We start from the raw sequence: 24312 nt of genomic DNA on the forward strand, positions 1-24312 counted from the left end.
GTGAAGTGCCTAAAGTGTTTGTCACTTAGTAATTGCTAAGTAAGTGTTAAATTAAAAAGAATGTTAGATAAATAAGTTTACATTGTACAGCACAGGGAACTGTACTCAATATCTTGTAGTAACTTACGGTTAAAAAGAATGTGAAAACAAATATATGTCTGTTCATGTATGACTGGAGCACTGTGCTGAGCACCAGAAATCAACACGTTGTAAACTGACTATGCTTCAGTAAAAACATATTAAAAAAAAACAAAACAAAGCCGACCAAACAAAAGAGAATATATGCAGTTGTACACACAGCCGTACACAGCTGGCCCTTGGACAACGTGAACTTGAACTGTGGCTCCGGTTGGACGTGGCCGTTCTTCAGGGTCACGTGACGTGCCTTGCCGGATGCGGAACCCTGGGCGCAGAGGAACCCGGGCAAGGGGGGCCCTGTAGGAGTCAGGTGCACGCTTTCAGCCGAGCTGGGGGTGGGCGTTCCTGACCGTGGGTTGTTCAGGGGCCAGCTGCACGGTGAATTTATTCCAAATAGTGACTTCTCTCGAATGGCTGCGGTATATCGGTATGTTTGCGTTGCCAGAATAACCCTGACTGTCGTCCTGTGGCCCCTGTCTTTCAGCTTACCGGGAGCCCCATAGCTACTACCAGTTCACGGCCCGGTACCACGCGGCCCCCTGCAATAGTATTTATAACATTTCTTTTGAGAAGAAACTGCTTCAGATTTTAAGCAAACTGGTTCTTGACCTTTCCTGTGAAGTTTCCCTGCTGAAGTCTGAGTGCCATCGCGTTAAGATGCAGAGAGCCGGTCTGCAAAATGAGCTGTTCTTCACGTTTTCAGGTAAGTGAATGCACCTCCTTAAAGGGGGCACACTGAGAATGCAAGGCTGCTTCTAAAGACACGTTGTCAAGTCCTGGGAGCTCTCATAGAGTGTCAGTCTACACGTTTCTGGTGGAATCCTAGTGCCTACGCGTGCGGTCACGTTACCTGGGAGCAGAAATGAGCTCACGCCTTCCTTTCCGACTTGGGTACTCCCGACATCCTTTCCTGGCCGTGAGACCCCGGCTGGGCCGCCCATTCCTGTGTTGGGAAGAAATGGCACAGTGCACGTTCTTGCTGGTTCATTTTAGAGGAGAAGCTTTCAGGTTTTCACCACTGACTGTCGTGTTCACTGTGGAATTTTAATAGATGGCTTTTTTTAAGGTTGTGTTATTTCCCTCCGATTTCTGTGTTTCCTAGCTTTGTTTCATGAAAGGATGTTAAATTTTGTAAAATGCTTTTTCTGCATCGGACGAGATGTTCCTGTGGGCTTTTTCCCTTTCATTCTTTTTCATGTGTATGCTCTAAGTCACAGTAATGGGTTTTGTTCTGTTGCTGCCCCATCACTGTTCTGGCAGTGAGTCCTGCTTGGTCATGGTGCGCAATCCTGCTAATTAGCCCCTGGGTGTGGTTTGTTGGTGTCTCGTTGAGGGCTTTTGCATCAGTGTTCATCTGGGATATTAATCTGTAGTCTCCTCATCGTGTCTTGGTCTGGCTTTTGTGTCCGGATGATGCTGGCTTCAACAGATGAGTTTAAAAGTGTTTCCTCCTCTTCAGCTTTCTGGAAGCGTTTGAGAGGATTGGTGTTGATTCTTGATTGTGGCTAGACCTCACGCTTGAAACCAGCTGTTTGCGAAGTCCTCTATTTCCTTGTCTTCAGTTTGACTGTTCTGTCCATCATCGTGAGGTATCGGAGTGTCCAGGTGTTACTGTCGAGCTGCGTATTTCTCTTCTGAGTTCTGTTGGCTTTTTGTTTCAAGCCTTTTTATTGTCTTGTATTCGGTCTGCAAGTGTTGATAATGGTTGCAGATTCTTGCTGTGTTGAACCTTTTATCAATTTACAGTGTCCTCCTTTGTCTGTTGCTCTGCTTTAGTTACTGTTTGCATGCAGTATCTTTTCCCGTCCTTTTATTTGCAATATATTTTTGGTTTTGTATTTAAAGTGAGTCCTGTAGACAGCATACAGTTGGATTCTGTTTTTGACTCATTCTGAAATCTCGGTCTTTTCATTTGGAATTTCATCCATTTATGTTAAAAGGATCATGGGCTCACCTGTGCCGTCTTGCTGTTTGTTTTCTTTGTGCTTTACAGCAGCTTTGTTCCTCATTGCTTCATTACGGTCTTTTTTGTAGTTAAATGTTTCGGTCTCTCTCATTTCCTCTTGTGTGTACTCTGTAGTGATTTTCCCTGTTGCTGGCGAGGGAATTACACTGAGCACCCTCATTTTAGAGCACTCTAGTCTGAACCTCTCCCCGCCTAACCTCTATCCAGTAGCACGCTCTCCTTTCACAGCTCTGTTCCCACCTTTCTGTTGTTTGGTGGCGTAAACTGCCACTCTATACATTGTGTGCCCCCAGATAACCGGTTTCTCAAATCATGTAGCGAGCAGAGCGTAGAGTGACAAGCCAGAGTTGCGGTAACACTGGCTCTCGGACGAATTGTTTTTCCTCAAGCACATGAGGCTCTTAAATCACGTGTAGGGCAGGTGCCGTTAGGACCCAGTCTCACAGTGCTGGCAGCTCTTCCGTGTTGTCCGCGCGCCTCCCTCTGTCGAGGCCCGTGTTCTTCCTCCGCCCCGCACGGCCGTCTCGTGGCCTTTCCCTGCCCCGCAGGGCCCCCCCGAGCAGCTCCCGCAGGCAGGTGCAGAGGTGGTGGACCCCTCAGCTTGTGTGCGTGTTGGGAAGTCTTCATTGCCCTCTCGCTCTCCAAGGACAGTTTGCAGGTGACAGCTGTCTTCCCTTCTCTCTCTTTTCTAGGACGTATCACCTCACCCTACAGTGTGTCTCTGCGGTGATCATGGGTTATTGTTTCTGTGTGTTACTGTTCATTCTGATTTTCTGCATTAGAACACAGTTTTCAGAAAGTCCGGGAGTTTGCAGACTTTGACCGCTTGTGTATCTCGGGCTCTTAGCTTGGCTCCTAGTATGCAGTAGGTGCTCAGTAATTACCTGTGGAGTGAATAGGTATATACACGCGTGCACATACGAATGTGTTCACGATTGTGGTTGCCATGGCCGCGACTGAAGTCCGACCTCCTCCTCCCCCCGGTGTTATAATGGTTTATCTCTTTGCAGAGATTAAGAATTGAGTGAGTTGGTCAAATGATAGACACTGTATTAATATGGGTAGAGTTAAGTCGAATATTGAGTGAATACACACATTTATACATACATATACATAAATATGGTATAGAAGTCAAAATAATTCCATTGTTACAGTTGCCAAATACTGTCAACGTGGTTGCTTAATTCTTAACTTCACTGTGATGGTGAGGTTTTCCTGATTTGTATAAATAATTTTTGACTTAGGTTTTAGCTGAAAAGAGTGATGTAACATTAGAAAAATAGCTTTATTTTTAGTGGAATAGAAATATTAGACATACGATCTGTTTTATATTTCAAAAGCCGATTTAAATATTGTGGTGTGGTACCTAGACCCATGATAAAATATATCATATTTTCTCAGTTTCCTCTGTAGACACTGACAAAGGACCCAAGCCATGTACAGGCCATAATTGTGAATCTTCCAAAAGACTAGCTAAGGTATGTTATGTGAGGTGAGAAAAAAGAGAAAAAAAAAAAGAACATGCTCAGTGTGTAGGTAAGCACCTTAGATATTTGTGAAATGCGTTACCCCCACCGCCCCCCCGACACATGTAGGGAACTCGACAATAGAACTGAAACTGTATCAAATGACATCAAACAGTAAATGGTAAGGATTTAGTAGAGTTCCTGTTTTTATGAAACGCTTTGAAATCGAGCATTCTGTAACCGTATTAAGAAAGACAGTTTTCCCATTTATCCGGCCTTGTTGGCTGTTGCGAAGTAATTTAATCACAATTGGGCAAAGTTCTCTCCACGTTACTGTGACTCGTCCTGGATGTTAAACTTGATCCGTGCCGTGTGTTCGCTCTTTTCATCTTGCTTGATGCCCAGCACGTCGTATCTGTGCTCAGGTTGGAGATTACCCTGTAATTCCCAGCCACACTTTAATTTAGTCTCTCTTTTACCTTATGTTTAACATCGTTTTCATGTTCAGTAAATCTGTGGCAAACTTTCCCATCTCAGATTACTGTTCAGGGACTCCGAACACTTTGTTAAAAACAGCACTTTAACATATTTGGAATATGAAATAATTTACATCATGATGAGTGTGAAAATCTCCTACTAAAACTACAGGTAATGCCTTCAGGTCAGCGTCCATCACGTTCTGCCCGGTGAAACTGATGGAGGGGTGGTTTCTTAATTTGTACTCGCTCAGCGTCCTGAAATACGGTTTAAATTGTCTGTTTATATATGGCAAGGTGTTTTCATTTGAAAAACATCCCATTCCTAGGACAGGTTTTTTTCTTTACTTTGGAAATGAGACTTAAATTAGGGGGGCACCAAGAATAGAAGGTCACATTATTTTTCTAAGACTTTTTATTAATCTTTACTAATCACAGTTTACCTACTGCCTGCTGTACCTTTTAGCCTCCTACCAATATTTAAACTTGTAAATAGTCACAGACCCTCAGCTGATGTCATTTCTGTGCGGGAGGAGCGGGAACGTGCGTTGAAGCCTAGAAGCCGGGAGCAGGGAGAGGACGTGCCACGCGCGGTCGTCCTCCAGGATGGTCTCGTAGAGGCGTTCCGCGGTTTTCTTACGTCGCTTGTAACGCTGAGGGCCAGCTTCCCATCTGCTTGTTAAATAGAAACGCAGAATTGAAAATGAAACTGTCCAATCGTGAAGCTTTCAGTGAGAAAGGTCTGCAATTGTGTTAGCTCTGTTGGCTCCTTTAGAACTTAATGTGCTTATATTACGTTGCTCTGGGAACATTCTTCCCTGTGACTTTCTGTCACTTGGGTTTTTGTTTTGTTTTGTTTTGCTATATACCTGTCTTTCTTCCTTTCTTTTTTTTCCCCCTTCCCTTCTTTCCCATTCCCCTCCTCCTCTTTTCTTTCCTTCTTTTCTTGGCATAAAATAGTCTCTTTTTGGTTTCATAGGGCAAAACAAAGATTGATGCTTTCTGGCTTGTTGCTAATATGATAACATTATAAATGTCTAGCATCATAATAAAAACAATTTAGAAGTTACAGGCAGGAGTGTTTTTACGGAAACATTCTGGGGACTTAAAAGACGATTGACTATATCTATCTGCCTTGTTGTTGGTTTCATTCAGTTTTCTGCCTTAGGGCTTCTTCATCTGGCATTAGCTCCTATGTGTTACTAAATTTGTTTCTTTGGTTTTAGCAAGACTTAAGTAATTTGAAATTGTCCCCAAACTAAGTCCAAATTTATTTGGGCATATTTGCCCCAGTGAAGATCTGTCTGGCTCTTTGGGGATTTGATCCAGATAGTTTATATTTCCTCTTAGCTGCGCTGTCTTCTTCCATTGATCTGTTCGTGCTCATGCCAGGGCCCCGCTTTTTCACTTCTGCACCTCTGCAGCAAGTTTAGTAATAATCTCAAGTAGTAGAAATGCTTTATCTTAATTCTCTGTCGAGATTGTTCTGGGTGTTCTGGGTCCTTTTCACTTCCAAAATTTTTTGAAAATCCACATCAGCATGTCATTTTTCTAAAAATAACCCTGGCCTCTGATTGGAGTGGCAGTGTATCTGCAGGTCAGCTGGTGAGAAGGGACATTAAGCATCACGTCTTCTAATACCTGAAAATGGTGTCTTTCTCCATTTATTTAGGTTTAAAAAACACTCACCATGTTTGTTTGTTTGTTTGCATTTTTCGGCTTAAAGGTCTTACATGTTTTCTGCTGAATTCATTCCTCAGTGTTCTGTGCGGTTTCTTGGTGCTGTCATAAATGGAATATTTAAAGAAATCATTTGGTCTGTCAGATTGTTTCGATTCCCAGCGAATGTCTGCATATTGCGTATCTGCAGGCTGTATCCTGCTGTTTTGTTCAGTTCATTTGTTAGTTCATCAGAGTTGCTTTATGAAATACTTAGGATTTTCTGTGGGACCATCCTGTCACGGACAGACAGACAGCATTTCTTCTTTCTGATGTTTCTTGCCTGATCTTGTTGGAATGGCTAGAGTCTACAGTGTCATGCTGCACAGATGCAGTGAGAGTGGACGCCTTTTTCTTGTTCCTGATCTGAGGGGAAGGCTTTTAGTCTTTCACCATTAAGTGAGATATTAACTTGAATTTTTCACTGATGACTTTTATGCAATCCAGGAAGTTCCCTGTTATTCCTAGTTTCCTGAGAGATTATGTTATGAATGTTTGTTCAGTTGTGTCCAATACTTTTTCCGCTTCTATTGAAGAAAGACGTATGTTCATTATATTAAAATTTTGTTAAGTATTTTGTGTCTGTGTGAATAGTTACATTATTATTTCTGTAATGACTTGGTCAGGTTTTGATATTGGGGAACACTGGCCTTACACAGTGAGTTAATAAACATTCTCTTTGCTCAGCATTTTCGGAAAGAGGTTTTAACGATCGGATTACTCTTTTTCTTTAAATGTTTGGTGAAATTCACTGGTGACAGCACCTCGGCTTGCAGTGTCCTTTTGAGGCACATTTTCGTTAGCAATGACATTTGTTAATTAGATGTAGGACTATCTGGATTTTTGTTTTCATTTTGTTCAGTTTTGGTAAATTATACTTGACAAGGTAATCATACATTGCATCCAGACTGTCAAACTGTATGGGCATAAAATTGTTTCTAGCATCATTTTTAGAAATTATATTTTTGATTGCTTTACTGAAATATACTTGATAAAAATTGTATATATTTAAGGTGTACAGCAGAATGGTTTGATATATACAGATAATAGCACAGTTCAGCTAATTAAAGTGTCTGTCACCTCAGGTGCTTGCTTTTTGGTGGGAGTGGTGAGCACACTTGAGATCATCTCTTGGCTGATCTCAAGTGTACAGTGCAGTCTGGGTGACTGGCGTCACCAGGCTGTACGTTAGATCTCCAGAAATTACTCATCCCACATCCCTGGACCTTTGTGCTCTTTGCCCAGCATCCCCTCATTTCGCTTTTAACATACGTAGCATCTGTACTGGTAATCTCTCATTTCTGCATTGTTGAGTTGTATGTGTTCTCTGTTTCAAAATGTTTTCTAGCTTCCCTTTTTTTTTTTTGACCCATAAATTATTTAGTAAAAGGTTGCTTAAGTTCTAAGTATTTTGCATTTTTTATATTGTATTGTTCCTGATTTCTAGTTTAATTCCGTTGTGGTCAAAACACTGTGTATGTTAAGTCTTTCTAAGTTTATTCATCACATGGCCGAGTTTTGTGAAATGTACTATGTACATCTGAAAGGATGAGTGTTATGTAGATGCTGGGCGTAATGTTTTGTCATCAGATAAAGGTGAGTAATCCAGTTGTTAGGTTTTTTTTAAGGGGTTGATAAAATTTTCCTTGTAAAGGGCCAAACAGTAAATATTTCAGACTTCACAAACCCACTAGTTTTTTCACAACCAAGAAATCTGCCATCATCCTGTCGCTGTGCTTCAGTGCAGCTTCATTTACAGAAACGGGTGGCTCGCTGGTGGGCAGTGTATAGTTTGTCAGCCCTGTTCCCGTGTCTTTGCTGATTTTTGTTGAAAAGTGTAGTTCTATCATTTGCTAAAAAAAAGGTGGTGTTAAAATCTGTATTTATGATTGTGGAATTATTTATTTCTTCCTTCACTTCTGTCAGTTTTCATCTCATTCATTGTGAAGCTCTGTGTATTGCGCACATGTACACTTAAAAGCCTTGTGCCTCCCTTATCCTTTTATGCTTTTATCCTCATAAACGCCCCCTTTATCTCTTATTCTCAAATTGCGTCTAAAATTAATATTGTTACCTGTCTTCTGATGGTTACTATTCGCAAGAGCTGTGTGTTTCTATCCATTTAGTTTCAGTGTGTCTGTCTTTATATTTTAAATGCATGTCTTTTGTAGAAAGCATGCGATTGACCCCCGTTTCCCCCAGTAAAAAACTCTTTAGTTGAAATACTTACTTCAGTAACATTTAATGTAACTCTTGATATGATTGGCTGTAAATACCTACTATTTTCCTCATTTTTCCTCATTTTCCGTCGTCTTTTGTTATTTTTGTTCCTCCTCTGTTTCCTATGCCACTCTTACTCAGTTGTTAAAGTATTTTTAGAGTTTCATTTATGTATTTATTTATTTATACTAAGATGTAAGCAGTAACACTGTATTAGTTTCAGGTGTACAACGTAGTGATCTGATATATGTATATATTCTGATACAGTTACCACAGTCACTTAATATCTGTTACCACGTGTAGTTAGCCATCTTTTCCCTTGTGATGACAATTTTAAGATTTGCTGTCTGAGCAACTTTCAGATATACAGAGCAGTATTAACGAGAGTCGCCGTGCGGTGCATCACGTTCCCCGGACTGACTTACCTCACAACGGGAAGTTTGTACCTTTTGACTACATTTTGATTAACTTCATCCACCCTTTAACCCGTGCTTCTGGCAACTACCAGTCTGTTCTCTGTACCTGTGAGTTTGATACTTTTATGATTCTGTTTGTAGGTGAGATTATGCAGTATATGTCTTTCTTAGACTTACTGCAATTAGCGTAATGCATCATATCATTTACCCAGGTTTTCTGTTCAGGTTTTGTTCCTTCCCTATTTTTTGGGATTGATTAAAGGTGTTTAAATTGACTTTTTGTTGTTTTATATGTATTTTCTTGTTTTATATATATATTTTTTACTCTTTTTGTGGATTTGCTTCAAATTGTAACATCCATTCTTGATAACAGAACCAAAAGTTCCATAGTTCATGGCGCCTCCCAGAAACGAACAAGGACCTTAAAGACATTTTACTCTTAGGACCTGCTTTAATCTTTCAAGGTTTGGTTTTCTAGTGTTGTAGTTCTTTTTAAAAATTTTTTTACTTACTCTTAGGATTGTTTCAGAGTGTCAGTGTCCATCTAGGTTTCCTCAGAGTTTTGCCCGTTTTTTCTTTCCTTCTGCTCTCCGCTCCTCCTTGCACCCCAGCCTTCCTGGTCAGGTCATTCTTCCTCTTCCAGTACATACCGTTCCACTGCAGCCTGAGGATTCATTGCTTTCATCAGTTCTGGAGATTTTCTGCCAGAACACTCCTGAAAATTGCCTTTGGCTCCATTTGCTTCTCTGGAACTTCCATTTCGTACGTTTTTAGATTATCTCGATTTCTCCGTGTCTCCTGCTTCTTCTCCCCCCTTCTTTTATGTGTTCTTTATTCTGAGTAATTTCTCGAGTCATTCATAGTGTTCAGCATTTCTGGCCCAGCTGGGTCTCATCTGACGTTCAGTCTGTCCGGTGCGTTTTAAATTTCACTCCATTTTCCACTCCCTCCGTTGGTTGTGGTTAAGTGGCTTACTTTTCAGATACTCCGTCTCTTTGATTGTGGTGTGTAAATTTCTTCTCCTGCGCTTCCTTAAGCGCTTTTAGGTCTGGATGTGCTTCGTATCGTTGTTTTCCAGTGTGGGTAACTGAGGTGCCGCTGACGGTCTGACTTGGCAGCTTGCTGTCGCTCCTGTCGCTTCTCACTCCATCCCCTTCCTCTTAATTCTGGCCGATGCGGCCTCTCTCACCAGCAGCGCTTTGTCGGCAGATGCGCCCCATTGGCTTAGGTTGTCTGTGCTTGTCCGCAGCGTCTCGGTGTTGGCTCTTGCCTGGCGGTCCACGGCCGTTCTCCAGCAAAGCCAGACGTTACGGTAGTTTCTGACGAGGGCGTCTTGTGCCACACAGCAAACCCAGTAACGATGCCCACACCCGCTCTGCGAGGCAGCCCTTGTGCAGGAGTTCACGGAGGAGTCTGCTCTCCACCACCCCCGCCCCTCCCTACCCCAGGGCCGGCAGGCAGGTTTCTTGTTATTTCCCTTTTGTGACTGAAGTTCATCGCCCTCGCTCTGCTGTTGTACTTAGCGTCTTGCTCAGTGCTTTGCTTTGCCTGTTTTTCAACAGGTTCAAGGCTTTTCTTCCTTGTCTCTTTCGGCTGGTAAATTACAGCACTGGAGTACTCAGACTGACGTGAAATGACATGGGCACTTGGCTAGTGCTCGGTTTGTAATTTCCTCTTCATTTTTAATGCCCTTTGCGCTCTCTCTCTCTCTCTCTCTGCCCTTGTCCTTTTTTCCCTTCTGCTGCTTTTCTCCCTCTCTTGCTGTTGAAACGCAGCTACACAAGACCTTTGTTCTGTTCTGTCCAGTTGGGTGCTTTGTAGCAGGAGGATCCCTCAGAGTGTCTGGCCCACCGTGTGGTTGCAGATGTGGCGCCTTCTGCATTTTTAAGTGTCGCTTCTGTCCTCCCACTCCCTTTCTGCTTTCTCCGATTTGAAATATGCTGCTTTAAACACCTTAATGTCACAGTTTAGATCTCTAATAATTTCAAAACCTGAATTGTAATTTGCCTTTACTTTTTCTCGGAGAGAACCCTGTTTTCTAGAGCAGGTTTCAGGCCTTGGGGAACAGCCGCGTCCTCAGGGACGTCCGGGGTGGAGAGGGGACTCTTGTCTTTGGCTTCAGGATTGAAGCCGTCTCTACAGAGTGAGGCTACACTTTTGTGTTGCCAAGTTCTGGGACTCAGTGCACTTCTTAGCATGGATCCCAGCTTTCACAGCACTCACGGGGTGACGTGACCCTTCCCCTCCACCCTCTGCCCGTCGGCTCTGCTTCGCAGCCAGGCTTTGCCACAGAGTCTCCGCCCGCTCACTGTACGCATGCGTGTGCGTTGTCCGTGCTGTGTTCCTGCGTGACAGGGACGCCTCTGTGTTTTCACTTAATCGTTTTCAGGAGTTCTTCACTGGGACATGTCCTGCAGGGTCCGGACACCCTCCCGATCTTCTTCTTGCTGAGCAATCCCGTGCGGATTCGCAGTTCTTTTCCCTTTCCTCTAAGACACCTTACCTCTGTTTCCATTTGTTGTTGTTGTTGTTCCAGCCCCATCTGATAACTGTAGCTCTTGTCCAGAGAGATACCCCATACAGGTGTTAACCAGAGGTCTCCGTCGGACTCGGTCCTGAAAGCGCCGTGTCTGCAGCACCTGGCACGTGCTCGCTCTCCCCGCGGGCGTGGCGGGGCGCCAGGCGGACTCCGGGCGTGTGCGCGGTGTGACGTTTCTTACCCGTCCTGGGACGCCGTAGTTTTAAGTAGTTGCTTTCTGGGCTGGCTGGACTCAGTCGAACAAATACGAAAGCCTCTCTCGGCACTTTTCTCGGTCCCTAATTTGATGAACAGGGGAACAGATTATGGCATTTAAAGCAAGCTGTTCAGCCTCTCCACGCAGAAGTTTATTTTATTTTGGAGAGGGTGGGGGAGGTAATCACGTTTATTCATTTAATTTTTTTTTCTTTAGTGGAGGTCCTGCGGATTGAACCCAGGACCTCACGCATGCTTGGCAGGCCCTCTACCACTTGAGCTATAACCCCCGCCCCCCCAGAAGTTTATTTTACAAACTGCTTCTTGTTGAGGTGGTAATGGTTTCTTACTATCGTCCAGCAATCAATACCTGGTAATTACAGAACTTACCCCTTGTATGTACACTTGATCCTTCTGTAAAGTTTTCTTTAGGGGAGTGAAGGGAGAAGTAGCCTGGGCCAGGCAATCTGATGTCTGTTCAGTTAAATCAGCTGATTAATTTATCTGTGTCTCTGTAATTACGGTTGGTTCTTGCGTCGTCCAGATTGGTCCAGGAAGTTTTACTTTCTCATCTTTAATCCTTGCCCAACTGAGAGAGTTCCTCCATTTCACCCTTTGTTTGGTACAATTTAACCCTTTGTCGACCATCAACGTACTTAATATAAAAAAAATCTGTTAATGATTCAGGTAATTCCTTACCTTCTTTCCATTTTTGTCAAATAAGAGATTTAGCCTCATTCTCCTTTTCACAAGGAAAACAGGCATCTGGTTTACAACATGATTTTTGTTCCTATCAGGTTTTCTCAGGCCCAGTTTCATTGCTTTTTGTTTTTTGTTTTGTTTTTTTCTGGATAAGATGTCAGGAAGCCAAGTGATTATGTTTGTGTCTCCTAAAACTTCCATTGGCAGTCCTGCATTTAAATATACTTAATTAAATACCACATTTGTAGCTGATTACTTCATAAAAGCACTTCCTTAACCAAAATTGTAAATAGCGGCAAACTTGACAGAATTTATTAGACGCCCAAGAAAACTATTTAATCTGTAAAAAATGCAGCAATTCAGGAATAGAATAAGACTTGAATACAGTATATTGAAAAATGTTTTTCACAGTTATTTATAGACATTTTCGTGGGAGGGACGCAGTTTGCAAGATATTGAAGAAATGAGTAGATCGGGGTACACCGTTAGTGGTCGTAGATGAGCGTGGTGCCAGGAGCCCGTGCTCCTGGCGGGACCAGAGGGCAGGGCAGCGCAGGGGGGCTGGAGGGCGGCTGGCTGCCGGAGGGTGTGAGCTCCTGCCCGCAGCTCCTGCTCCGACGGGGAAGCGCACCAGTCACTGAGATGTTACAAGCCTCTTGTGGACCTTAGGACTCGCACCACGGTAATTATTACCAGGCAAGAGGTAATTAATTATCAGAGATTGGAGTGAAGCCTCGATTACTTTGTACATTTGACTTCTGAAACAGAGCTACGAGTTTTAACATGTGCTCTGTTCCCTCTTGTCTCTAAACCTAATTTTTCTTTGTGGGAAGAGTGGAGCGGCTGGCCGCCTCAGGGTACTTCTTACGAAGATTCTTAAAGTACATTTCTCTAAGAACAGTTCATTGCTAGAGAGCATTGCTTAAAAGTAAATTTAACTTCAAAGAGCTGTCTTCGTATTGCTCCAGTGTCCATCCATGTATTCTTCAAACGCAGGGGGACCAGAAAAGTTTGGTTATGTATTGAAATTTTCCTTTGTGTTGTCTCAGGAAGTACATTTGCAAATATTTAAGGCCTCTGGGTGACATCTTTTCAGTTTTACGTGTATGATTTATATTCTGTGAACTCAAGAAAAAATAAAGACTGAGAGTTTGTTTCTCCTGCTTCTGAATACACAAGCAACTTTATTTGTCCTAAAATACATCTCTTTATGATAATATAATATAATGATATATTTATGATAATATAATATGAAAAAAGTTCTATTTCTATTTTAGGCTAAAAATCTCATAGAGAGATTTTTCAATCAGCAAGTGGAAGTGGTGGGCAGACGCGCAGAATCCCTGCCTGAGATTTACCACATCGAAGGCACTCTCCAGATGGTGTGGATAAACCGCTGCTTCCCCGGGTTCGGGATAAACGTCCTGAAACACCCAAAGTGTCCTGAGTGCTGTGGTATGTGACGAGCTCTGATTCTCACGGCTTACGTTTGTGAAAATTCACTTATTTTCATGCTACCTAACAATGTCTGTCGCTTATTTTTATTATCACTAAGATATTTCTCTAATTTATTTGAAGTCATGTATCTGAAAAGGCCATGTCAATCTGAAGACAGAACAGGATAAAAAAAATCTAACCTGATTTTTGCCTTGTTTTCACGTGGCAGGAAAGAGGGCTTCGGAGCAGGAAATGCAGATGATGGTTCCAAGTCACTTAGAGTCACTTGCCTTAAGAGCTAAAATATGTTTCTTTTAGAATCATTCTTTGGGGTGAATTTGCATTTGTATAGTGTACATTCGGTACCTGTTTACCTTTGCAGAAAATAAGTCTGTGAGTTGTTTCTCCCCGGGAGCTGCTTCCGACCTTTGACCCTAGCCCTGCAGGGTGTGAGCAGCTGTCAGGCTCCCCCCATCTGCGGGCTTTTGGGGGAAGAGGCCCGGGGAGGCTGTTTACCGCGAGCCCGGGGCCTCAGAGTCTTTGAATTTCCGCTTCGAGCTGCCGAGTGAGCCAGTTGGCCGTCAGTCTCGGAAGCCTTCCTGATACAGTATCACTGAGTTGGCACCGTGGTCATTCAGTCTTTTCTGTCCTTTCCTCTTCCTCCCGTCTTACGTCAGATTACAGACCTTTCTGAATGACAGAGCGCTGAATGCTATTTTTGCTTCGCTTTGTTTAATTTGGTTGTGTTTTGCTTTAACTTTTTCATGATTTTGTTTTTTGCTTAAAGGTATGAAATTGGATAAAATGTACTGAGATGTTTATCTTAGGAAATACAGTACCGATTTAATGAAGCACTTAGAAGTGCCAGCCTTGCCACTGTTTTGATAACCTGTGGTGATGTTTATCACTCAAGCAGTGAAAACGAAACTGAGTGCTGTGGCTGCCTGTTAAGTGCGTTTATACCGTCACTCAGTGACGTCTTAAGGCGAACTAGAATTTTTACATACTTGCATCTTATTTATTCTAAGCATTCTGCAATAGTTAAACATAGCTCTTTTAAGTGAAATAATAGGTTTTGAACCTCTGAGCAGAGGTACAAATAATTTTACCTTTCAATATTTTTTGCCTTTATGAAAGTTCAGAGAACACTGTTCTCAGGTACCCTAATTTTACTGTGTGGTTTTCACATTAATGTTACTACGTGCTGTCCTGCGTGATCAAGTTCATTAAGCAACTTTTTTATTCCTGACAACAGACACCATGGAAACTATATAAGTGAACGTATGTAAAAATCTCTATAATGTTTTCTGCCTCTAAAAATAACTGTTTTGCTCCCCCCAAATATGTGCTCTCAGCTGGCAAAGTCTGGAGACACAGGAGGTGCATCCATGAATTAATTAGAGAACCTGAAACCGCTAAACCACAGGGAGGGGACCCAAGGGGAGATTATATACAGCAGCCTAGGTCAGAGGTCGGCGGGGCCTGAAAGATGAACTTGTGTCCCTGAAGAGGGCTTTGTGGGTGACTGGAGACCCGTGGCAGGAGTTTGAAGACAGTCTTAGCAAGCACCACCCAAGCTAGGGCGTGACTGAGCCTCAGACTTCTGGCACCCAGAACATATCCAGGGCCCCTAGAAAACGTTTCTGGAAAGGACAAAACAGTTTTGAAAAATGGGAGAGGATTTGAACAAGTAGTTCACAAACACGTAATTCCAGATGGTCAATGGACACGTGAAAATGGGTCCAACCTTTTTGTAACTAGGGAAATATACATTAAAAACACAATGAGATCCGGCTACACAGCTGTCAGGCTGGAGAAGCTACCCAGCCCTCGCATGCTAGGTGCGGAGAAGGGTGTGTCGTGCCGTCCCAGATGTGGTCACGCTGCCCGAGTGTGTAAGTGATGCCCCTTGGGGGGCCGTTTGGCGTTACTGTAAACGTGACGGTGCGCGTGCTCTGTGATCTAGCGTCTGACTCTCAGGGAACTTTCCTTGCAGCGTATTTGCTAATAGTCCCAAACTAGAGACAACCCAAATGTCCATTCGTGGTAGAATGTGTGAGTAACAGTAAGACGTTTATCCACTGGAACACTGCAGGGGCGTGACCGCGATCCATGGGTTGGGGGGCACAAGCGTCTGGGTGCATTTTATCAACGTGTGGAAAAGAAGCCAAATGCAGTAGAGTCAATGCATGCCGCTTAGGCGTAAGTAAGGTCTGTGTTATAGAGATTTGTTCACGAACACTAACAGCTAAAACTGCCACGCAGTCCAAGGAAATCATTACCGTAACACAGAAGAATAGTGTTGACTTCTGGAGGGCGGGGTGGAAGTACGAACAGAGAGGAACACAGAGGGATTCTGAGGCGGTGGCAGCGTTCCGCGTGTGGCCTGAATCGTCCCCAGACAGGTGTTCTGTGCTGACATTCATCACACGGTACATTCATGTCTCTTTTTTTTTTTCCTGTGTGTAACATTTCATAGTAAAAAGGTAAAAAATTTAAATCTTCCCTTAAAGCTTGAACACTGTAACACTGAAGGCATACTCAAGAAAAATAAACGTTCACAAGTGTTTATTTCTCCGACATTCAGACATTTCCTTTGTGTGTGGCTATCACCTGATCTTTGCCTTCATGAATTTACCACTCTAACAGAGCCATCAATAAATGGCTCGCAGGAACGATGAAATCAGTATGCCTTTTGCTCTGTTAACCGTTAAGTTGTCGACACGCTTCCATGCCCTTCTGTTGTCTGCACATGGCTTCTGTTTACTGAAAACGGCTAATTACAGGAGTTACATTCAAACATTTCGTCTATGTTGGCCTTTAGAGTGTTTCCTGTTTTTACTGTTGCGTTAAATGTTATTTACAGTTGTACTTAACTAGCTTTAATTTTTTGAGTCGTTTCCTTGTGTGGATTTACAGAAATGTGAGTACTGATCTCAAAAAAATGAACACTTTGATTTTTCACATTTTTTTGGTATGTTGCTTTAACAGTTCAGAATGTTCACAGCATCTTAAATTAAGCTCTCTCTCAGTGTATGGGAAACTAGACATTTTGGAATTTCCTTTAATGGATTCTGCACGTGACTTTTCAGAAAATGAAGGCAAACTTTTACAGCCACGTGGAGTGAGGACTGTATCTCCCCCCCGGCCGCTGTCTGCTCAGGGTGGAAGCCTCACCCACAGGAATCGCGGTTTTGCCAGTCAGGGCTTGCTAACTGGGCAGCGGAAGTCCTCCTTCCCTTCTTTCTCCCTCACTGCCCTCCTCCCGGATTTATCCCCTTGTCTTCATTCCCGCTGTAACGATTTTAATTTGGATCCTTTTTCCTTGTGCCTGGGCTGGTCCCGGTCCTTCCCTGAGTGGGATCCCTCTACTTTTTCCCCGTTTTAGCCCCTACCCCACATGGCTTCCAGTTACACGTCTCAGTTCCAAATGTAATCATCTCCTTAGCTTAAACCTTCAGTACTAAAACCCCGGCTTCATTGCCTAACTCACCACATGCCCTTTATAAACCAAATCTTCCTTGTCTTTAGAAACTCAAAAATGCCTTTATTGGTTCATCCAGGAGGTGTTAGAATTCAGAAATGCCTAAGAGCCGCTGGCTGAGTGTGAGGAGGCGGTCGGCACTGAGACCCAGCTGAGTCTTTTCTACTTCATGTTTCTCAGAGACGTTTATTGCAGAGCTCATCCTTACCCGGTGCTGCGCTCAGCTGTCCACATGGGTGGGCGTGTTTCTGAATCCTCTCTTGCTCCCCTGATTCCTACTCGGTCCCTGCAGCAGGTCGCTGTAACTTTCAGTGAGTCCTAGTCTCCGTCCGTCCGTCTGTACCAGGAGGTCCGCTGCCCCTCCGCTCCGATTCTTGAATCCGCTTGCCACGTTCTGTAAAAACGGCTGCTGCATTTTGGTTGTCAGCGTGTTGCATCTGTAAATCTGCTTGAAAGAATCCGTTAACAGTGCCCTCATCAGTTTCCGCCTTGCCTCCTGCATTTTCCTGGAAGCAGCAGGGTGAGACCAGCTGAAACAGCGGAGTAAAACCTTTGTTTTCTTTGTTGAGAAGTTTATTTTTTTGGTTTTCTGTTTGTTTGTTTGGTCTTTTTTTTTGCTAAAAATTCAGTTTCTTTAGTACATGTGGCTGTTCAGGTTATTCGGGGGAGGGCAACATTTTAATAACTTGCGGCATTCCAGCTATTGATTTCTCCACAGCTTCAGGGGCACCTCACAGGACCTGCCCTGTTGTGCTTTCATTTCCATTCACTTCAAAATGCTCGTTTCTCTCTTGATTTCTTCTTCAGGTAGTTGTTTTTTAGAATTGTGATGTTCAGTTTCCAAATGTTACGGGGATTTCCAGAGATCCTTCTTTTATTGAAACCTAATACAATTCAGCTATCAGAGAACATGCTTTGTGTGGTTAGAACACTTTTTAATTTACTGAAACATGTTTCATGCTGTATCCTTCTGGTTATAGTCACACCGTGATCATTATGAAATATTTTTTCATTCCTTGTAACAGCCTTTCCTCTGCCTTGACTTTGTCTGACATTAATACTGCCAACTTCAGATTCTTCTTCTTCTTCTAATCGCAGTGTTACCACGGTTTATCAGTCAGAGTTACACCAGAGAATCGGTAGGATATATGCATATTGAGGGATTTACTGCAAGAAGTTGGCTTATGTGCTTGTGACAGCTAGCTACGTTGTTGTCAGATTTACAGAGCAAGCCCTCAGGAAGGGCAGGCGCAGGACTCTTGGGCACAGTCTGAAGCGGAAGTCCACCGGCAGAATTTCCTCCTTCTCAGGGGAGCCTCGGCTCCGTTCGTAGGCTCTTGGCTGATTAAGTCATTCCCACCAGCCTGCCTCCTGAAAGTCAGCTGATTGTAAACTTTTATCTCATCTACAAAGCCTTCACAGCCATGCCTGTATCCCTTAGCCAGACGGACATATGATACTGACTGCTACAAACGCTGTAACTCTTACTAGCCCCTTACTTTAAATTTATGTCTTCACACTTGTTTAGGCAGCAGATAATTTGATCTGGCTCGTTAAATCCAATCAGATGGCATCTGCCTCTTACTTGGGATCTTTAAACCCAATTCGATGAGACCACGCAGTATTTGTGGGGAATTATGTTTTGAGCAACTTTATTAAGATGTAATAAATGCACTCATTTTACCTTTGAACGTGCACGTTTTAACTGCACAGTTCAGTGAGTTGGGGCAGGTGTATTCATCCATTTAACCAATACCACAGTGAAGATACAGGAATTTCCATTGCCCCAGATTGTTCCCTTACGCCACCCTGTAACCACTTACAACTGCCTGTTAACCTCAGCACTACTTACTTATCCATTCCGTTTTTGATCAGCATTTGGGTTGTTCCTAGCTTTTGGCTATTGTGAATAAAGCTTCTCTGTAAGCGTTGTTGTGGAACTGCGTCTTCATTTCTCTGGGGTAAACACGTAAGAATTAAGTTGTAGGTTAAAAATGGTAAAACGTATTTTAAAACTACTGAGAAATTCCCAGACTTCTACAGAGCAGCTGTTTGGTTTTATACCTCCACCGGGCAGTGTGTGAGCTTTCTAGCTGTTTCGTTTTTCCTGCGGTCTTGGTACTGGCCATCTTTTAGATTTTCACCGTCCCGATGAGGGTGTGGTACTGTTTTGTCTGTGGTGCACTTTGTATTTACTTTGTAACTAACGATGTCAAACATCTTCCCACGTTCTCATTGAGCGCTCACTTGTATTCTTCTGTGAACTGTTGAAACCTTTTCTTCTACCCTTTTATTGGGTTATATTTCTTCTAGATAGTGACTTAGAAGGTTTATTTACATATTCTAGCAACAAGTCCATATGTATTCTTTTTACTTTATTAATGATATCTTTCAAATACAGAAGTTTTAACTCTGACAAAACTGAGTTTTTCAATTTTTGCTTCAAAGATACTGTGTCCATTCAAGAGATTTCTGCTTACCTCAGATTCCTGACGACTTTTTCCTGTTTTCTTCCAGAAATACTGACCTTGTATTGCGTGGCCTTGCTAAAACTCAGTTTTAGTTCTAAGAATTATTCTTTATTTTTTTGATTTTCTTCATACCTAATCATCCCAGTTAGGAGTAAAGACAATTTTACTGCTTCATCTGTGATTTCCATTCGTCTGGCTAGAACGCTCAGCAAAGTGCTCAGCACAAGTGGTGAGAGCTGGCCGCCTCCTCCTGTTCCAGTTAGACGTGGTTCTAGTGGGAGGGTTTTCAGAGATGCCGTTAATCCAGTTGACAAAGGAAATTCCCTTCCATTCCTTATTTATTCTGATTTTCCGTCATAAATGAGGTTGAGTTTTGTCATATTTTTATAGACCATTGAGTTGATTATATGTTTAGTGTCTTTTATCACATTTTATGATGCACTGATTGATACATAGGAGTTAAGCCAACTTTGTTTGAACTGACCTCGTAAACTACATGCAATCATTGTTCCTAATTTCTATGTATTGTTGGGGTGTAAATGCTAATACTTAATTAAGGATTTTTGTGTCTGTATTCATGTGGAACTTGGATCTGTAGTTTTCTTGTAAATACTTGTAAACTTTTTTTTATTAGGGCATTGCTGTTCATAAAATGAATTGCAAATGTTCCCTCTTCTTGCTTTTTTTCTAAATGGTTTGTGTAAAATTTTTAATAGTTTTTTCCTCAAATGTTTCATTCTCATTGAAGCTGTCTATACCTTGAGGTTTGTTTGGTTTTGGTTTTTAGGGGAAGGTGTGTGTGTGTGTGTGTGTGATACATTATGATTCTTTGGAAGCAAAATCTTTCTTTATAATGTTATATTTCAAACATCTAGAAATATAGAATATGATGTTGTAAACACACATACATCACTCATTGCAAACAAGTTCCGTGTTCTGTCACTTGCTTCGTGTCCTAAGATTTAAAGTGATTTAAGTAGGACACAGCTGAAGCCTCCAGTGAAGGCCTGAGCAATCCATTTCTCCCCTTTCTGCACATACAAATGGATAATAGATCCATTATCAGAAATTGGTATTTTCATCCCAATTCAGGATTTTATACGTTTAGCCTTTATTGAGTCAGTCAACACAATAATCAATAAATGATGTCTCAGCTAAACATTAATTTGGGCTCAGCATTAACATACAATTAACTAACTACACATGCTGAAATCACACAGTTTAATGGCTTGGACGCGTATGTGGCCATGAATCTATCACTGCAGTCAAGAGAAGGACCTTGGCCATGGCTCTGAATTTTGCTCGTGCCTTTTTGGAATCAGTCCTACCTCAGCACTCATTCTCAAGCAAATACTGGTGTGTTTGTGTCGTTATACATTTGCATGCATTTTTATCATTTTGTGTAAATGGGATCATGCAGTACGTAACCTCTGTCTGAATTCTTTCCCTCAGCACAATGATTTTGGGCGGCGTCAGTATTACTGCATGTATTGATAGTCTGCTCCTTTCTGTTGCTGAGTAGTAAGTAGTCCATTGAATGGACATACCACAGTCTGTTTATCCATTCACCTGATGATGGGCATTTGGGTTGTTTCCAGTTTTAGGCCATTACAAATAAAGCTGCTTATGAACATTCCTGTACACGTCTTTGTGTGGACATATGTTTTCAGTTCTTCTGGAAAAATACCTATGATTGTGATTGCTGGGTCATACGGTAAGTGTATGTTTAACTTTATAAAAAAAATGCCAAATTACTTCTGAAGTGGCTGTACAATTTTATATTCCACCAGCAAAACTGTGGAGTTCCAGCTATTGTAAATACTTTCTAAAACATAATATGGTCACTGTTTTTAATTGTAGCCACTCAAATGTGTGTATATGTAGTGGTATCTCATTCTGGTTTTAATTTTCCTTTTAAAAGGTATTTTCAAGTTCTTATTGGATGTTGATATTCTTTTGCACAGTGTCTGTTTGAATATCTTCCCCGTTTTTAAGTGGGTTGTTCGTCTTACTGAGTTGTAAGAGTTCTCAGTATAGTATGGACAAAAGTTTTTTCCTGATATATGTGCCATGAATACATTCTCCTGGGCTGTGGCTTGAATTTTTGTTTTCAAAGCAAAAAGTTGAAGAAATCCAGTTTATTAATTTTTTTCTCTGTGATTCGTGTGTTTTTGTGTTCTAATAAACCTTTTCCTACCCTAAGGTCACAAAGATTTTCAGCTGGGCTTTTTGTTTGGTATTTTGGGGTTGGGCATGTAAGTCTACGCTGGGTGTTGAGTTGATTTTTCTATTTGATATGAGATAAGAGTCCATAATCATTTTTCACAAATGCAGATAGCCTGTCCTGGAGATCCAGCACCATTTGTTGAAGACTTTTCCTTTCCCATTAAATTTTTCTGGTACCTCTGTCAAAAATGTAACTGACTATATTCATGTGGGGTTAATTCTGCTCTGTTCACCTTTATGTTTATTGTTTCACCAAAGCTTCATTACTGTAGGTTTATAATAATGACTATCCTGTTATGTTAAAAATTACTTTGCTTATTCTGTGGCTTTTTAAGTACTATATATATAATTTAGAATTAGCATGTCAGTCTCTTCAAAGAAGCCTACTGTGATGTGAATAGATTGCATCCCCTCTAGAGGCAGAATCGATGAAAACTTGTCATCCAGAACATACTTAATCTTCCAAACAGTGAACATGGTAGTTAGGCTGTAACCTGTATGATTGCAAATCTCAGTTTGGAGAGAAAACTTAAAAAAAAAAATGTGACGCTTGTCTCTGTGTGAGTCGCTTCTGTTAACTTCCTTTCTAGAGTCACCCAATGTCTTTTGCTTTTTAGCGACCCCCCCCCCCCCCCAGGCAGTCAGGACAGTCTTGGTTCTAGTTTTCAGCCGCCATCAGTGGGCTGAGTGGGCATGAGAGGAGGGTTTGCCCCTCCAGCAGGACTGCAGCTCCCTGTGGGAGGAATTGTAATTACAGTGGTGAAGGGACAAAGTGCTTTTCAGGTTTTCTGAGCCCATTTTTAGAATTTGTATGTGCAAGGTGTTTGTCCGTTTTCTTTAAACGGTCAGATTTATTCCACACGTTTATCCCCATGTTGTCTTATTTTACCACTAATTTTGTAGAATGTGTAGTAATGTCTCTTCATTAATTATTGATACTGCTCATTTATCTTGACTAATTCTTTTCGGTTTTACAAGCTTTAGCTGGAGGTTTATCAAGTTTATTAGTGGCTTCAAGGAGTCAGCTTTCACTTCATTAATTTTTTCCATTGATTGATTTCTCTTTCATTAATATCTTCTCTTTAACATTTTCTTCTTTTTTTTTTTTTTTTTGCTTTCTTTCTCATTGGAACTTAATGTGCTCTTCTGTCTTTAGGTTCTTAAGGGAGCATCACACTGCGTTGGTTTTACATCTTTCTCTTTTCTTACGTGAGCATGTGAAGCTGTATGTTTCTCCCTAACATTGGTTTACCTTCATCCCACTAATTTGATTTATTTTTAAGTTTTCAATCAGCACAAAATACTTTCTAGTTTTTGGTTTTTGTGATTTCTTTTTTTTTGGCCCAGGGCCCACTTAGTGGCATTCTTTTTAATTCCCATATAACCGGTCATTCCCAGTATGTCTTTATTCTGTTGATTTCCAACTAACTTTGTCTGTTTAGAAAACACACCATGTATTAACTTTGAGTTGTTCTGAGAAAGGCTCTGAGGCTCAGGAAGAGGCTCGTCCTGATGAGCGAACGCTCCGTGCGCACTTGAGTAGCAAGCTCGGTCTCGTGCCTGTGGCGGTGGCGGTCGCCTCCTGCAGAAGACCCGTGGCTCCGGCTCCCACGTGCTGCGTCGGTCTGTGGGAGTGAGGCGCCGACGCTCCCGGCTGTGGCTGTGGGTCAGACTGCTCCGCCTTTACTTCCTTCCAAGGCTTTTGAAACTCAGTAATTAAGTGATTAATTAAGCATTTAGGATTGCTGTTTTTCTTGATGACTGGACTCTCCATTATTATGTGACACACCTGTTTGTTCCTAGTCATAGTCCTTGCGTGGAAGTCTACGTTGTTAGACATTAATGTAATCACTCCCGGTTTCTTAGATCTCGTGTCAGTTGGAGATACACCCTGTTAACGTTGCTTCTCAGCCATTTGACAGAGTTCTTGACAATGTCTTTTAATGCACACATTTTTTTAAATTTTAATGAAGTCCTATTTATTTTTTTGTTGCCGTATCTAAACATTTACTGCCATACCCAAAGTCATGAACAGTTAGCCCTATGTTTTCTTTTAGGAATTTTTTGCTCTTACGTTAAGGTCATAGTTAATATTTGTATGTAGTGTGAGTGTCACAGATTTGGAATTACACGGTGTGTAGCGTTTTCAGATCCACTTCCTTCCCTTAGTAATATGCGTTTAAGAGTTCACCGTGGCTTTGTAGTCTGCCTTTTAGCACCGAATTTGGGTCATCTGTGTCATTTATTGCTTTCTGCGCTATTCTCTCTTCCCTTTCTGGTTATCACTTACACGCGCTGCACCAGTTTATATTGGCCCATGGGTCAAATGCAGCTCCACGCGAACATTGTAATGCGAGCAGCTCAGTGGCGTTGAGTACCCAGTGCTGTGCAAACACCGCGCTGCCGAGTTCCCAGGTACCTGAATCGTCTCCAGTAGAAGCTCGGTGCCTGTTCAGTGGTTGCTCCCTGCTCTCGCTACCCTCTGCCCCTCTCCACTGCCAGGCTGCTTTCTGTCCCTATTCTGGCCATTTCACATAAATGAAAAGACACCATACGTGTCGCTTCGGGTGTGGCTCATTTTCACCCAGCGTAATGTTTTTGCGATTCAGCCCCGTCGGAGCATGTGTCCATATGCCGTTCCTTTTATGGTTGAACAGTACTGCGTTGTTGGTTCATACCTAACTTGTTTACCCGCATCCACTGGTGGACGTTTGGGTTCTTTATACATCTTGGCTGCTGTAAACGCTGCTTCTGGGAACATTTACGGAAGAACACCTGCTTGAGTATCCACTTGAGGCAGTGCCGACCTCATAGGTTCAGTAAGAAGTGTTCCTTCTCTTCTGTGTTTGTAAGCGTT

At 42.2% G+C, this 24312-nt stretch overlaps 1 protein-coding gene across 6 annotated transcripts in view; it reads left to right on the top strand.

Moving 5' to 3' along the window:
* The window catches only part of ZPBP (zona pellucida binding protein), a 48131-nt gene that overhangs the window by 22011 nt on the left and 1808 nt on the right, over positions 1 to 24312 (top strand). For 4 of the 6 annotated variants that reach the window (XM_032476284.1, XM_032476283.1, XM_032476282.1 and 1 more), the window contains 3 exons: positions 623 to 841; positions 3506 to 3582; positions 13115 to 13292. In XM_032476284.1, coding sequence (XP_032332175.1) covers positions 623 to 841; positions 3506 to 3582; positions 13115 to 13292 — 474 coding nt within the window. Of the gene's footprint in view, positions 1 to 622; positions 842 to 3505; positions 3583 to 13114; positions 13293 to 24312 lie in introns of those variants that run through there. The other 2 variants (XM_032476286.1, XM_032476285.1) reach the window with 2 other exon arrangements.

Source organism: Camelus ferus, unplaced genomic scaffold (genome assembly GCF_009834535.1).
Source record: "Camelus ferus isolate YT-003-E unplaced genomic scaffold, BCGSAC_Cfer_1.0 contig313, whole genome shotgun sequence".
Classification (NCBI taxonomy): Eukaryota; Metazoa; Chordata; class Mammalia; order Artiodactyla; family Camelidae; genus Camelus; species Camelus ferus.